The following is a 17,653-nucleotide window of genomic DNA, read 5'->3' on the forward strand; positions in this document are numbered from 1 at the left end:
GGGGAAATTCAGTGTTACACATTTTAAACAAGTTGAATAACTAATACATTGTGATACTACGTAATATAGGAAAGGTCACTATATAGGATTGTGCATAAATATATTTATATTGTGGATAGTTACCATGAGTGCATACAAGTATTGATACAAGACTAAAATTAGTGTTAGAGAAAAAAATAAAAGGTATCCTTTTAAATAAAGTTCATTATTCAAATTAGGTAAGCCGAGATAGAAACTTAAATGGCAAAACTAATTCTATACACTCATTATTACGCTTTGACTTGATCCACACTTTGAAAAACTACTAAATGAGTGTTAATAAGGCCTCTATCAGCTACTGCAGCAATCGCACAGTTCCGATCCTGGGCTTCTATAAGTGTATGTGTTCATAGTAACTAAGATGATCAAGACTCCACCTGGAGAAATGCTTCCTATACCGGTATTTATCGATGCAACCTGTATTATTTTGAATCTTCCAGGTAAACTTGATTAATAACTGATGTCACACTCACTACAAAGCTCACTCTGCTTTTCCTCCTCTGCTGTGACTTTTCCTACCTAAAACTCAGTGACCTTTTCCACCTATGGCATTACTTCTGTGGCTGTACTGACATATAACAAAACCAGCTATTCGGTGTGATGTGCAATTTGACTTTCCTTAGGTGAGACCTGGAAATCAAGCAAAATATTCCACTTTCTCTCTGAGCCAACTCTAATGCTAACAGAATCCGGGGGGGGGGGGGGAAGTGAAGCATGAGGGGTGGGGGGCATTTGGTGAAGTAATGAAGACTCCTGTTGGCTTGCTTTTATCCCATAGTGTAGGACCCAGGTTCCAGCCCTAGCTCTGCTTTGACTACTAGCTTCCTGCTGCTGTGTACCCTGGACCACTTGGACCACTGCCACCCGGCAAGATGCAGGAGGAATGCTGGGCCTCTGGCTTCCATGGGGCCTAGCTGTGGCTGTGTGAGCTTTTAGGGAATGAACCAACAGATGGAAGATGTCTGTCTCCCTGCCTTTCATATGAATATTAATAAAAACGAAAGAAATTGAATGTAAAGTATTAAAAATAATTGCGGCTGCAGGTTCATTTTATATAAACTCATAAAACTGTTATTTTCCTTTAAGAAATAAAGCAGACTTGTTCCTCTTACTTGAAAATAAAAGCCACTGTCCATTTGATACAATTGCCTCACAGTTATCAATCACCCCAACTGCAAAGTACTTCCATAAGTCTATACATTATATTCCATATAATTAAACATTATATTACATATAATTATTCATTATATTACATATAATGCTAATTTAAGAATATTCTTCCTTGAAAACACTAGCACCAAGATTCTATGTTTTGGAAAGCACCATGGGAAGGAATACCTCATTTCAGTGCATGTTTACCTAAATGGGTTTTATTTCTGCTCATTGTTTGGAGTTTTAAAAAAAAAATTTTTTTTTGAAGTTAAATTTGTTTTGGTTCTTGTTAGGCAAATGAAAATCTTCTCTGGGATATGAGCTCCCCATAACGTAAGCCCCTTCAGGCTTGCTGCTGTAAACAGATTTGAAAATACATACTTTGTTTTAGCAGTCTGGACAGCCACAGGATCCTTCAGGTTCTGTTCCCAGGGAAGTTTCCCACATAGCCACCGCAGCATGCAGTAGCCAAGGATCTCAACGTCACTTCGTCTGGACAGGGCTACAGGGGTGAGCATTAAAAGAGAAAGATGAGGGATAAGCAACTTCTTGAGAAATAGAGAAATCTTTGAGCAAGCCACTACTGATGAAATATGAAAGTCAAATGGGCAAAGTGTTTTGTTTGTTCAGCTGGAGGAAAACTTAAACGGCCAGGCGCTTGGCCCAGGTCCACAGACAGGCAGTGACTTGTTGCTGTTGAAAGTGAGGGTCAGTTTCCTCACCTCCGCCAACTTCATCTTTCCTTAGTCTGGCCTGTCACATGAACTTGATCCCCATGGCCTCTGACATGATCCAGACAACCCATAACCCAGCACCAACACTTTCTCAAAGAGCCAAGCAGTAAAACAAAGAAATAAATGTCTGCAGCTAAATTGCTAACATATGTTGCAGGAAGTCCATGGGGTCTGCGTTGGTCATGCAGGGACCCTCTGAGTGCAGACTAAACACTGATGGCCTTTCCTGCTCCTCTCACACGAGCAGCACCGGAGCTTGCAAGAATATGACAAAACTGCCATCTAGTGTGCAGTATTGAAAGCAGGGTTGTCTCGAGATTTTTCAGTGATACCAGAGTATGACAGAGTATGCCTGCCGCTTTGGATGCAGTTTTAGATTTGTGCAAGCATTATTTTTAGATGTAGCAGCATAAGCAAAAATTCTCGTCTCAAATCCAGAACAGAAAATATGAAAGGGAGGCAGTGGTACAGGGGGTGGAAAGAGAAGGGCCATGGAGATTTTAAAGCCAAATAGACGCTTTCAAACATTAACAGTTGATGCCTTTTCATTAAAAACAACAACAACCAAAGCAGCATTTTCATGCCCCTATATCATTTACATCTAACTAGTAAATGCTGCAAGCTAATTTGATCATTGTTATGTATTTGTTAATTGCCTTAACTCACAAGATGAACAACGAAACACAAGAAACATGTCAAATATTACTGACATTTATTAACAAATCACTGAAATAACAATTAAAACATTAGCAGGTGCCCATAAACCCATTTTTATGGTGCTTTCAGGTTGTTATAAAACAATAGGCTGCTTTTTACATTTTCTACCAATACTTGAGCACTCATCTGTGTGGGGATGCAGAATCCCCAAAGAGCAGTATGTGGCTGTTAAACCTGCTGTAAACAGGCATTCAGTTTTACTATTTTTTCATTAAATAAACTCTGAAAAGTCACTCAGCTAACTTAGTTTTTAATTTAAAAAGTCATCGACTAAAAACAATGCTGCCAGCACATCACAGTTGCTTTGGTTGCAATGCATGAGTTATTATAAAAGCAGAAGACAAGATTAGCTGTTCCATATACTCTATCTTAACTGCTTATTAGAGTATTGGATTATTAAAGGCCCTCCAATCTAGGAGAATACCTCAGTCCCATGGGTGCCATTTACTTTTTGCATAAGCTTCAACAATGTCCTAATGCAAGACTTGGCTCTCATATTAAAATAAAAACAATCTCCACCATGCTGTTCTGTAGTGATTTCTTCAGCAATAAATCTCCCATTAATAATGGAATGGTTCCATTTGTACACGTGTTCACAAGTCCCTTTTCCATTATGGCAATTCCTGATGACTACCACTAAAAAAATTTCACATCCTCTAATTTAAAAAAAAAAATGATATTCTGGCACCTGTTTGGATGTTGACACACAAAAGGCCCTTTGAGGAAAAACAATCAGAATTCAAATGGAATGAATTTACCAGCCACGTCCCGCCTCTCCCCAACTAGGGATTAACTGATATGAAGCTGGAAGTAATGACAAGTCATTTATATTTCTGCAGCCAATCTTTCATAAACTGGTCCTCATTTGAAACAGCCCCTTGAGAGTTAACTTTCCCTTACCATTAGAGTTCAGTTTTACCTAATTAAAACACATTATAGTATTTTACAAAAATTTTTTTGCTTTCAAGGCACATATGCATTAATAATTATGGCTAAGTGGACGTTTACCAGTTTTTTCAGTAAGTTCTACAGAAATATATGCAATGTTAAACACACATGCATGGACATTGTTCTTTCCCACCATTGAAGAAGGGGAGGTGGGAAGGCAGAAATGTTTTTCTGACTACAGTGCTTATCTAAAATTTCCTTCTAGAGGATTCAGGGAAATAAGGATGTCTATTTTCCTTCTATGGTAGACAATACAGAACACTTATTATCTGTCCAAAGAATTTAAAAACTTATAGATGACAGTAATACAATCTCAACATGTAAAACTTGTAAAAAATTGACCACAGTTGAAGAGGATTACATAATTATAAATAAACTTAAAAGTTGGTTCTTTCAGGCCCGGCGCAGTGGCGCAAGTGGTTAAGTCCTCGCCTTGCACGCCCAGGATCCCATATGGGCGCTGGTTCTAATCCCGGCAGCCCTGCTTCCCTTCCAGCTCCCTGCCTGTGGCCTGGGAAAGCAGTCGAGGATGGCCCAAAGCTTTGGGACCCTGCACCCACGTGGGAGACCCGGAAGAGGCTCCTGGCTTCGGATCGGCATAGCATCGGCCGTTGCGCTCACTTGGGGAGTGAATCATCGGACAGAAGATCTTCCTCTCTGTCTCTCCTCTCTGTATATCTGCCTTTCCAATAAAAAAAAATAATAAAAATAAATCTTTAAAAAAAAAGTTGGTTCTTTCATTATGCAATCTTCACACTTACTTTGAAGCATGTTAGGTGAGGCAGTAAACGGAAAACACTCAAATAGGGATTCAGTTCCAATTTAGCTCTAAAATTCAATGATTCTGGGTATCATTTTTTTCTAAAAAAATGTTTTCAACAATTTGGATAGAAAATAAATTGTTTTGTCTGGGTCACAAATTATTTTGATATCATAAATTCCTCAGCAACATTCAATAATTCCATCAGCCATGCACTTTCACATTATTTCCAGAAGAAATCAAATTTTTACTTCCAATACTTTGGAAATCTACAGTGATTTAATTAAGATGTTTTCCTCTGAACTTTCTCTTTGTTTACAAATATTATTTAGCATCTAAGAATTCAGCTTACTCGTAGGAAACAAATTATTCTGTTGAAAGTCTGTATTCTCAATAGTTCAATTTGCAGAGATAAAATATTGTTAAGAGTAACAACAATTTAAAAAGAAGCACAGGTGGGGACTTATATTTTGTTTCACTAGAAAGCATATCTAGAAACAGCTGACAGCAGAATAATTTTGAAAAAACGGCAAAAGCGATTTACTGAAAGGTGCTATTTATCAAGCATGCAACATTCCTTATATTATCTCATTTAACCATTCAAATAGTATAAGGTAAATACTAAAAATTCATAGAAAATGGAATTAAATGACCACCCTGAACACGCCTGATCTCACGGTGAAATACCTGGTTCTATATTCAGCCTCAGCACACAACTCCAGACTTGCTGGTTATTTGGTCCCTGAGGGGCTACAGATGAAAGCTCAAGTCACTGGGCTCCCGTCACTCATGAGAGAGACTCCCACTAGGTTTCCAATTCCTGGCTGTGGCCCTAGTTCATCTCTCACCTCTCTAGGCATTTGGGGGGGATTCAATCAGCAGATGCAAGTTCTCCCTCTCCTTCTGTTTGTCTTTCTACCCTTCACATAAAAATGAAAAAAAAAAAAATGTCGGGGGGTTGGGAGTTTGTGGGGGGAATCCCAGTCTACATGAAATTGTACCACAAAAATTCAAATATTCAAAATAAAACAAAAAAAAAAAAGTCAACTGTGACAAATTCACCAAAGTGAAAGAGGAATTAGCAGGAAAGAAAAGTCCTAACAATTTATTCAAAAATGGGCCTGATTACTTAGCTAAAGTGATCTGTTCACTGAAAGTGTTTTCCACTGAATCTATTATTTACCTACTGTAGTGACATTGAGGAGTATGAAGAAAAACAGGACTAGTAGAAAGTAAAGTGAACTTGAAGACGTATGGCTCAAGTAACAAACTTTAAAATACCCAAAACATACATGTCACCATATATACTCAAAAAAGACAACCAGCAGAAAATATCTAAGATATCCACCTGATAAATCAATATCGAGTGCAAACAAATTTGAAGTTTATTTTTAGTTTTCCAATTGATAGCCTGTTATTCAGCATTCTGTGAATTTGGATGTGTAAAGTACTGGGAAATATTGTGGTGATCATTATTTGCCACAATTTCCATGAGGATATTAAAAAAACAGAAGGTGATGAGTCACATTGCAAATAAAGCATCAAACTTAGGTATTCCTTGCTTTTTTCAGGGTCTTTTAAATGCTACATCGTAAGCTTTAACTTGTTTCTGCTGCTGTTTTTGAAATACCATTCTGTGAATCTTAGGAAAAGTTGCTCAACTGAGCAGAGATATAGAAATATATTGGCCAATGGATATATGTACATATCTGTACAACATACACATCGAAATTTAGATATAAATACATAAGTACAAATAAATTTATATGTATATAAATTATGTGTGTGTATATATGTGTATGTATGTATATATACACATACACACATTTTTGTTTACTTGAAAAGGAGAGAGACAAACTGCGCACAAACTGCCACAACAAGGGCCGGGCAGGCTAAATTCAGGAGCTGGGAACCCAGCACAGCTCTTCCATCAGGGAGACAGCAACCTAAGTACTTGGACTACCATCTGCCGTCTCCAGGATTCACATCAGCAGAAAGCTGGGATTAGGAATAGAGTTAGGTATTCAAGTCAGATATTTCTTCATGGCATGCAGGCAGCCTAAGTGGTATGTTAACTGCTCTGCCAAAACACCTGCTCCTACAACCGGGCAATGTATACTTTTAAAAAAAAGATAGTTCAACACAAAAGTCAAGATACGCATCAAAGTTTTAAGCCAATCCTAAAAGTACACAGTAAGCAACAGGCACTGTGGCACAGTGGGTTAAGCTGTCACCTACAATTCCTACATGCCATATTGGAATGCTGGGGGATACAGTCCCACCTCTGCCTCTGCTTTCATGCCAGCTTCCTGCAATTGTGCCGAGAGGCAGTAGATGATGTTTCAAGTACACAGTCCCAACATCAACATGGGAGATCTGCATAGAGCTCCTAGCTTATCAGCAGCCCAGCCCTGACTGTTGTGGAAACCTAGGAAGTGTACAAGCAGATGGAAGATCTCTTTGTATCACTGTTTCTCTGGTGTTCTGCCTAAAGCCAAAGGAAAAAAAAAATCTCAGATGCAAAGAATAATCCTGATTATCATTTATGTATTAACAAAGAACTGTTTAGGCATCAATTTACCTAAAAGAAAGTCAGAGTATATTGTTGTAACTATTAACAGTTCCAACAGAACATATTAATAATTTGGTGATTTCCTATAATATCTTACAATAGAGGAAAATGGGCTCCTTTCTCTAAAATATTGTTTGAGAAGATAAGTATTGTGTAAACCATGTCACTTCCCAAGCTTGGTAACATGAAAATGTATTCTCAGTTTATTTCACATATATTTTGAAAGTTGGAATGCTAAAGTGAAATGAAACCATGCAGGAAGAAACATAAGACTTGGATTTTTTTATACTCTAGAAATTGGCAATTTAAAAAAGGATGCACTGTATTTCTTTCCTTGATACTGAATATATTACATAAACAAGTAGATATTTAAAATGCAATTTAGGTATCATATTTCATGGCCATCACAGATGTCAAATTAAAACAGGTATTATACACTCAATGCACAGGTCTGAAGTATTTAAAAAAGCTCAAAATGTTAAGTGCAGTATATCTCTAGAGAAATTAGGTATTGACTGCATGCCTCAGTGAGTAGAAAATCTACAAAAATCTATATCACACATTGATCCAAATATTGCTTTTTAACATTACTAAGAAAGTAACAAATTTTAAAACCGCATATTTGACGCGGATATAATTCTCTTTAATTATCAGGCAATAAGAACAAAATGTCAATGTTTATACACGCAAGTTTTTATGAAGAATAAGAAAACAGAAATAAGCCCAACACATATTATTCTGTTATAATAAATGAAGCATTTCAGTATCTCACAAAATAGTCTGAGATCACACAAAGAACTGAGTTCAGAGGAATAACTGATTTTTAAAAACAAGAAGATGTCTCGTTTCCAGCAGTTGTCATATATCCATTCCCTCGTCTTTCCGTCCAAGCCTAGCACAGATTTCGGTTTGTAAGACAAATTAATAGCTAATTTTTTTCTTCTTTTCCATAAATTTGAATTAGAAAATGCTTACATGAAACAGATGATTGGCACTTCATATAAGCTTCTTCATTATAGAAATTGATGAGTCCACATAAAAAAAATGAGACTATGCTTTAGTTTTCCAAATAAGCATGACAAAAAGCAGAGGCCACGTGGTCCAATCAGGCTGTCAGTGTTACATTAAACCTGAATATGTCCCTGGGGCTGACCAGACATGGATATAAGCTTTCTTTGGAAAATTTGTAAAAAATGTAATAAAAAGTATGAGTTTATTTTGGTGTAAAAAAAGTTTCTGCAAGTTATGCAGCATTTTTCCCATATTATAAAATTTGCAATGTATTTTAACAACTTTTTTTTTTGCACCAAAAAGATTTTGCAACACATAAATTCAGCATTTAATTCCATCTGTCCACAAATTCTGAAGTACCTTTGTATATGTGACAGCAAATATTTTGATAACTTTTTGTTCGTTATGCTTTTACATTATTGTTTTCATTATTTGATAACATAACTGCTATTTGTACTGAAAGTAAAGGGGATGCATCCTTATGAATCTGAACTTCCACATCATCCATAGGTTTCATAGCCTTTTTTGTTATGGTTTCTAGATATGACTAAATGATTATTTCTAATAAATATCTAAGGATATTTTACTTTGGAAAATTAAAAGCAAAACATTCGAAATTAACAGTATTCAAACATTTGAGGCCATCAAGCTTTTCCTCTATTCAGCAAACTAAAGTCAAACACTAAATTTTCAAAAAGTATATGCGTGTACATTCATTATGTATATATGCACATACATACCCATGCCCATAGTTATAGAATTGTCTAGAAATCTGATTAAATTCTATGGTATGGGAATCTACCCTGGAGGAATCCTGTGACTTTATGATAAACGCATATTCATTCTAGTGTAGAGCCTTCCAGCAAATATAAGACAATATTTAATGCAGGCCTTCAAATACTACCAGTTTTCACTGGTCAGTCTTCAGCCTTTTCTTCAAAGCCCTAATGGGACAAACTCTACAGAATTTACCAATCGGTATTGTGAATTAAGAGAAAAGCCTTTAATTGAAATAAGATAAATTCATTCAAATCTTTAATAAAGATGGTCTAATTAAAACACTACTTGTAATTACAGAATTAACAGAGGAAGACTTGCAGAATTGCCACAATCAACACTAACCAATCAACACACACCATCTCTACTTCCCCTATTGTAATCACAAAGGTTTCTTATTTTAATACTCAAAATCTGATAGTATCAGTATTAAAGCTATCTGTAGAGATAAATAAATCTGTAAGCTGGTATCATTAATAACACAACTGGAGTAACTTTTAAGAAGGTGCACAAATTTCTAGTTTTATCATTAACAAAACAATATTTAGGGTATTTGGTATTAAAAATGCAAACGTGTAAAACATGAAAAACTCACTGGGCATCAACTTTAAATTACAAAAAAACTACTATCAACAAATTTTTCATTTTTACATTTCTTAATTAATGGCATCCCTTTTTTGAAATATGCATTGCTTTATTAAAAAGGTAAGTGTTAAAGCATTAGTAAAGTTCTGAGTAATCATTACTTTTTCTTCATAAATTATACTTTTAGAATGTAGTGATTTCTTCTATTCTGATCTGGAAAACAAAAGCTAACTTTTAATTCAGACAAATGTAACCTATGATTGATATACCTGTTTCACTTCCTCACTAGCCTACCTTAAACTCAGCTGAGTTTTAATTGCTTTGGAAAATGATCAAGACCCTCTGTATTACATGGTCAATGGTCCTCTTAATAGAAAAGGCAATAATATACAGTTGTCTGTGCCAAGGAGAACTCTTTAGAAACTATCAGTTCAAGGTAAGAGCTCAACCACCATTAACAAGAACAATATCTAGTTATCTTTTAGTGAAAATGCAGTCCTTTCAAAGCTGCTTAAAAATGATTTGATTTAGCACATATAAAAATACTTATAAACAAAGTTTATAAAGAATATAATTTTGAAAGCCAAAGCTTTTCGATAATCTCCATTTTTTTCACTAGCATAACATTAGAATTGACTTTTTGTCTTGCTGACAGAGCAACTAAGAAAGTACAGTTGCATTGACCATATTGATTGTGAACAAAGCAACCATCAGTGGGACTCTGCACCATATATTTTCAATATTGACCTCCTACTTCCTTTACCATGGCTTTCTGGGTCGGCTATTGGATTTGGACTGCAGTGTAATAAACAGCTAAGGTTTAATTAATGGTAAATGAATACAAGACATAGGTTATGACTTTAACTAATTAGGGAATTGTTGAATTAAGTCTGCCTTGGAATGCAAGGCAGTACAATCAATATCCAATAAAAGGACTATGTATGTAATTTACCTGCAAATGTGTTTCCAATACCATCAAAGTGAGTTTAAATAAGTAAGATATATGAAAGGTGACTGGGAGAGATTTCCACAAGTTAACACTTTATAGTTGCAGAAAAGATAGCCTTATTGTTGAGAGATCGTATCTTCTAGACCTCTGATAAGGGCACAATGAGATCAGGAATAACTGTTCAGACGCACAGCCTTACCAAATTTGTGACGTTCACTATGGCCTAACAATTCAGCACCAATGCCCAAGAGTCAACCTACATAAACTAGTTATGTTCAGGGCAAAATGAACATCACGCTTGACACCTTTGGCTGCTGCTGCACTTGTTACAGTATCTCCTTCCAATGTTGCAAAATATACTCATTGGCCTAACAGAATTCACTGTTTCATTCAAGTCTCATCAGTGCTATATCACTCTTCAAACGGATTACTGAGAGGTCATTTCACACATTCTTATCGACTCTTGACTGTAATCATTCTTTTAAAATAAGAAAAAGAAACTCACCTACTCCCTTATGAGCATCCAAGCTGGTAAACTCTATAGTCCCATTATGGCCTTTTCGAGGGTTTTCCTGGTACTGTTTGTGGTTCCCATTGGGACAGTATCTGTAAGAAAGTCCATAGTCTGCAAGATAAACCTAGAAGAATGAACAGAGAAGTGAGTAACTGAAGTGAGCAATGCTTTTGTCCTCTGGAAACAGAATCTTTACAATGAAGTCTTCAGAGGCTGATAGGTTTAAGAACAGCCTCAGATCCCGTTTTATTAAATCCACATTTCATTAAACCAAATGGTGCTTTCAGATAAAATACACACAACCGGGGGTCATAACTTTCCAACTTACACCTTCAACATCGGCATGTCTTACTTCTAAGCTGTCTAACATTTTCAGCCTTTTTATTTTGCATTTAAATCCCCTCGCTCCAGGTGGCCATCTAGATGGCATAAAAGACAATATGTCTTTTTGTCAGTAATCAAGAGCTTGTAAGGCTCCACTTCTTGCATCTCCTCTCTGGAACATTAAACTTTCAAGTAGGGAGGGGAGATGAGAGCGTGCATCCTAAAAACATGACCTTGATGTTGTATGAGTCTCCAGTAACAGGAATAAAAGATGATTCAAAAAAAAAAAAAAAGAAAAAGGGAAAAAGCCACCCTCCCCCCCCAAAAAAAAATCATAAAAACACCAATGAGTGGAGTATCAGTGCAGGACTTGTGGCCTGCCATATCATCACTGTGATCTAAGAACTACAAACTGGGTCTCCAAACAGCAGTGTAGGTTGTTAAAAGTCACACAGCAACTCAGGAGACTTTTTCTTAGCTTCTGTTGAGAGAGAGCAGCGGAGGGGAGGAGTTCTGAAGATGCAGCATGTGTTGACTGGTGAGCTGTGTTGACCACACACGTCCTGAGATGTGCAGCCAGAAAACAGCACCCTAGTTCCAACCAGATGCCGTCATGCTTCCCAAGCCACAAACGAAGGTGGAGATACGTGGTCATTTTAAATCGCTTTGAAATATTCACGTTTCAAAGTGATTTAAAACACACCTGCTTATGGCCTTGGGGAGCATGCCCTGCACACTCTAAGACAGACATCGCTAAAGCAGCAACACTACGAGTTATCTAGCCAACCAGCCGGGCTCCTGATAATCTTACAGAGCTACTGCTGTCACTCACATAACCCTGAAAGACAAGCAAGCCATCAAGTCAGGATTCCTTTAGCAAACCTGACTACCCTTCTCCACCTCTACTGTGCATTTTTTTCACTTCAGATTTTATGCAGCAATTTAGCAAATGGCTCAAATATTTATATTCTGAAAACAGAAAACAACGCTCTAAACTTTTACCACTAGCACTATCAATATATTTTGGAAAGAGGTAATTATGGGACACTATGGAAAAGATGTAAGAGTGACTGCCTTTGTTGGAGAGACAGACACTCGACATAGGAGGTAGCAAAGTCAATAATCTGAACCAAGTATTCAAAATGTTGACAAATTAACTGACTCAAATTAGACGCAGCTCAGAGTTCAACTAAGGTAATTTAGTAGACAGTCTTGTGTGTTACCAGAATAACTCAAAGAGGGAAAGGAGAGGCTGGGAAATGTTGTCAAACAAGAAAACGAAGGAAGGAGAAATGAACATGAATTGAGGTTCTATTATCTGACAACCACTCAGGGAAGTGCCTTTCACAAATTAATTTGTTAAATCCAGACAACCACATGCAGTCACCCAGCACTGCTCTCATTTTACATGCTGAGGACACCGAGTATCTCAGCGCTCAGAAAACTTGTCCAAGTCACAGCGCTAGAGAAGAAAGGGTTCAACTAGGTCAGTCTCACTGGAAAACCCCATTCTGTTTTATATGCAGCATAGAATTAGGAATTCTGATGACTTTGGAAATCATGTTGAAGAAAAAAAGAAAAAAACAAGCTTAAGCAGAACTTGATCCATAGTAGGGGTAGGGAGCCTTGGTCCTACTTTCTGTACTGTAAAGCTGAGAACAACTTTTACATTGTTATAGGATTCTGAAAGAGGAGGTAGTGGAGAGAGCAACATAGACCCTTATGTGTCCAGAGCTTAAAAAATCCTAAAATGTTACTTGCCAGTCTTATCAGAAAGAACTTGCTAAAAAAAACTAATATAACTAATTGTTTTCAACTTAGATGCAAATACATGTAATATCCACAGTTACCTACAAGCTTGCCTTAGTAAACAAAATTTACACCAGGTGTTGATACAGAGTAATTATTCGAACTGTAATAAGACTAGCCATAGGAATATTTAAATAGCTGTTTTCCTGACCATTTATTATTATTATTATTACTTGAAAAGCAGATCACCAGAGATACAGATACAGACATACCACCCTTCCCATCAACTCATTCACTTGCCAAATGCCTCCTGTAGCAGGCCCAGGCCAGACCAAAGCCAAGAGCCAGCCAGAAACTCATTCCAGCTCTCCCATGAGGCTGACAAGGACCCACTCAAGTGCCTGAGCCATCATGTGCTGCCTCCCACCGTGTAAGTAGGCAGGAAGGCACATTGCAAGTGGAGGCAGAATGCAATCTCAGGCCTTCTGATATGGGATGTGGCATTTCCAAGCAGCGGCTCAACTTGCTGTGCCAAGTGTCTGTCCCAACCACGCCACATAAGCATTTCAATTATTTCATTGTGTGCATCATTCCTGAGTGTAGTAACCATTTCTCTTTTTCAGGAGTATGAGGACAGTGTTGCCTATTTCCCTTTACTTTGATTTCAGAAATATTTCAAACATTTGACGTAATACTCATTTCCCCCTTTTCTTACATATCTACTGTATGAGGTACAGAAGGCGTGTCATCATCTACATTTAAGATGAAAAATAATACTCCCAAATAATGCAGCTCACCCAGGATTCACTAAATATGGCATCTACAAGAATTCTTCCCAGCTATCTTCTCAGCTACACCCACGCCAGTCCCCAACTACACCTACTTCGAACCCATGCCTTTGTGGGCTTTTGATTTCAGTATCTCATGACTGGGACACTGAGATACAATCCCGCCAAGGAAAAACACACTTTTTGCCTATTGGAAATGCAATTAGCTCCCAACCCTTCCTCTCCTCTCCAACCAAAGGACCTGTGAAACTCACAAGGCCACACACTTTCTGGGCAGCTTGCCAATGACTGCTGATGCAGAGGCCAGTGTGTGGCCACATCTACCCACTGAAGTTTGTTCCAGTGGACAGTTTTAGTCCTCAAGCTCCCCAGTGGGTTTCTCAATCAGACTTGCAGCACAATCTAAGGCAATTCTGTATTATGTCCTTTTACAGGCATCAGATTAACATCCCACTTTGAAAGCCCCTCCAACCCCCACTCGTCCATGCATCCTCCCCTTTTGTCTATCACTGGTATATTTCCTCCCCCACCTCCAATAGAGTCCTTGTGCTCCCAATATTGTCTCAGGAAAATACAGTTTTCCTGAGAACCCAATCTGTCACAGGTGGTCAATAACTCCTAGCCTTGATTAATGAACGAGATAAATATGAAGAACAAATTAGCCTTTGACCATGACTATGAAAACACTGCTCTTAAGAAGGCCTATCTTGGAACTCCACTTTAATGCAGACACATCAATACTCATACATGCCATATTCTCAAGTTCTATCTTTAGTAAAGTCCTACTTTGAATCTCCTTGGCCACCGACCTGAGAGATGCATAAGAGGCTCTCAGTTCCTGGCTTCAGCTTAGTCCAGCCCAGCCATTGTGGTCATTTGGGTAACGAACAAGTTGTTGGAGGTTCTCTAACTCTTTCAAATAAACTGATAATTAAAAAAAAAAACAACTTTACAATATATTGTTAAGCATTATCAGAACTTGGCATATATAAATAGGAGATAAAAATATTTTCAGATATAGTTTGATGTTACTGCTATACTATAAAATGGTCTACAAAAACCACTGGCAAGCACTGGAAATACTCTCCCTATCTACACTAACTAAAAGTTCTATTAATTTTAAACACAGTATGTAAGGTTACCAGCAATAGTGCTAAATTCTTACATGTACACCTCCTTGGGATTCCATGGTTTTTGATAGTCCCTAGATAAAGAAATTTCTTTATCCATTTAATTTAAAAACAGTGCACTGTGTAATTCCACATACAGAAATACCGCCTTAGAGTCTACACATAACCTTGTGTGACTCAAGATGCCCCCAAATTTTGGACAGTAACAGCCCATTGGTCATATATGTACCCAGCTCCTAGAAATAGAAGTGTAACCAGTATGATAACCTAGTGACTAAACCCTTGCTTAAATGTGCAGGGATCTCAAATGGGTGTTAGTTCATGTCCTGAGTGTTCCACTCTCCATCGAGCTCCCTGTTTGCAGCCTGGCAAAGCAGCAGAGGATGGCCAAAGTCTTGGGACCCTGCACCTGTGTGGGAGACCCAGAATAAGCTCCTGTCTCTTGGCTTCAGTTAGGTTCAACTCTAGCTGTTGTGGACACTTGGGGAATGAACCAGCAGACAGAAGATCTTTGTCTCTCCTCTCTGTAAATCTGACTGTCCAATAAAAACAAATGAATCTTAAAAAAAAAAAACAGCAGAAAAAGTGTGACCAATGAGACTCAGTCACTCAAACATTTATTGAGCCCGGCGCAGTGGCGCAGTGGTACAGTGGTTAAGGTCCTCGCCTTGAATGCCCGGGATCCCATATGGGCGCCGGTTCTATCCCGGCAGCTCCGTTTCCCATCCAGCTCCCTGCCTGCAGCCTGGGAGGGCAGTCGAGGACGGCCCAAAGCTTTGGGACCCTGCACCCGTGTGGGAGACCCAGAAGAGGTTCCTGGCTTCGGATCGGCATAGTATCGGCCCATTGTGCTCACTTGGGGAGTGAATCATCGGACGGAAGATCTTCCTGTCTTTCCTCTCTGTATATCCGCTTTTCCAATAAAAATAAAATAAATCTTTAAAAAACTAAACATTTATTAATGCTAAACATTCAAATAATAATGTTTCAAAAGCACTAACTGCCTTGTGAAGCATATAGCTGGGACAGGTGATTTGTTAAATTGCCCTATATTTACAGAGTATATACATTACTAAAACGTGCAAATCCTTCCACTCAGGACAGAAATTAAACCTTTAATATTCCACAAATTCAGAGATGTCTGATATGCAACAACGCAACTGAGGAGACCCAAACTTAAAATGTCCAATTTAATGTTCAATTAAAATATATGCTTGATTTTACTAATGCATTATTGTGAAGCAAAATAAGAAGTTATTAATTAGTGTAAAAACCATAAAGACATTTCTAATTAATGTTGTTTACTTGTTCTGGACGCTGAGTTAAAACTTGAACGTATTGGAATCATTTGACTCTAATAAAACTGCTTTGAGAGAGACACAATTACCTTTAGAATGGTAACACAAAAGTACAGAGAGGTAAAGTAACTTGGCAAAGAACAGAGGCAGAGCCACAATTCAAACCCCAAGATTGATTCAGAACTCATATCCTTAACTATGCTACACACCCAACATCAAAAATTACACAACGTATGACTTTAGAAAACAGTCTCAAACATCTATCAAACCCTTTGCCTGAAATTAGAAGGTAAATATTCTTCTTTGTGTTTCTTCTCTTTGGTCCTGGGACATAATTTCAGGATAAATGAGTATGGCAAATAATGAAGCAGGGATTGTGGCACACACGTTGAAGCAGTAACGGCTTGGAGGCTTATGTAAAAGGACAAATCACTTTAGAAACACCAGCTGATGTGCTCTTACCTAAAGTGTCTATGGGCAAAATACAAGTAGATATTTCTTCCTGCTCTCTGTTCGCCCATTTCTCTTTTCCTTTCTTGAAGTCTAAAGCTTTTACGTGGCTAGCAGACATTAGGAAATAGACAAAAGAACATCAACCTGATATTCTTATTAAAATTTTTATTATTTACTCACAGAAGCTGGAAGGCTGAACTGAAGGAGGGCCTCGCTCCTACGCTTCAGCAGCTTTCAGCATTCACTGATTTCCACATGGCATTCTTTTGCTGGTTTTACATTGTCCTGTTATGTGTGTCTGTAGGTTCAAGTTTCTCCTTTGAATAACAATATCATATTGAATTTAGGCTATGCATGAAGACTTCATCTTAACCTGTTCATGATAAAGACTACTTCCCAAAAAAAAGCCACAATCACAGGATATTGTGGGTGGGAACTTTGGCAACTTACAAAGGTACAAAATTCAAACAATGGCAACCCCCACCTTTTCAGCTGCTTCTTATGAACACACTGGAACAGATTTATATGTAAGAAAGCACCTATGATGGCTGAATTAAATTGTAAAAGTCTCTTGACACAGCTTAAAAGCATGCACAAATGATTTTGTTAACCCATCTAACTATGCTACACCCAGCTCTCCTTGCTAGGTTTTACCTGTTCACCCTGAGCACTGAGCTAATAAATTAATCTATGCACACTTGGTTTCTCATTGTTCACGAATCACGCATACACTCACTGTACGTGGTAGAGCCCATGCTAATGACAGATGCCGCAATGGATCTGTCATTCCGATCCAATGCCTGTTTTCCTCTCGCCAGAACTAGCGATGTGCCTGTATTCCTAATACACAAGGGAGTTCTGTGAAAGAAATCACATTCCTGCAGTTCTGCATTGGTAGTTCCCCAAAGCAGACTGCTGCTAAGTCATTTCTGAGCAGGTCTGAGGCCAAGAGAGAGAGCAGAAGCCAAAGATGACATGATCTAGCCTGTTGGACTTACAGGAAAGGAAGCTGCAGCACAGAGAAGTGCACTAAAAGGAAATGAAAGTTAACGTACAACTGAAATGAAAGAAGATTTTCTAGTGAATTTTAAAATAAAAAAAAAAAACAGAACTGAACCTGTGAAGTGGCAATGTCATTGTGATAATTCATCTA

At 37.8% G+C, this 17,653-nt stretch overlaps 1 protein-coding gene across 6 annotated transcripts in view; it reads right to left on the reverse strand.

The window, feature by feature from the left end:
* The window catches only part of VRK2 (VRK serine/threonine kinase 2), an 89,419-nt gene that overhangs the window by 25,692 nt on the left and 46,074 nt on the right, over positions 1–17,653 (reverse strand). For all 6 annotated transcript variants that reach the window (XM_040993415.1, XM_040993413.1, XM_040993414.1 and 3 more), the window contains 2 exons: positions 10,750–10,882; positions 1,573–1,693 (listed from right to left, as the gene is read on the reverse strand). In XM_040993415.1, coding sequence (XP_040849349.1) covers positions 1,573–1,693; positions 10,750–10,882 — 254 coding nt within the window. The remainder of the gene's footprint in view (positions 1–1,572; positions 1,694–10,749; positions 10,883–17,653) is intronic.

This window comes from Ochotona curzoniae, unplaced genomic scaffold (genome assembly GCF_017591425.1).
Source record: "Ochotona curzoniae isolate NIBS_2020 unplaced genomic scaffold, NIBS_Ocur_1.0 contig_883, whole genome shotgun sequence".
Classification (NCBI taxonomy): Eukaryota; Metazoa; Chordata; class Mammalia; order Lagomorpha; family Ochotonidae; genus Ochotona; species Ochotona curzoniae.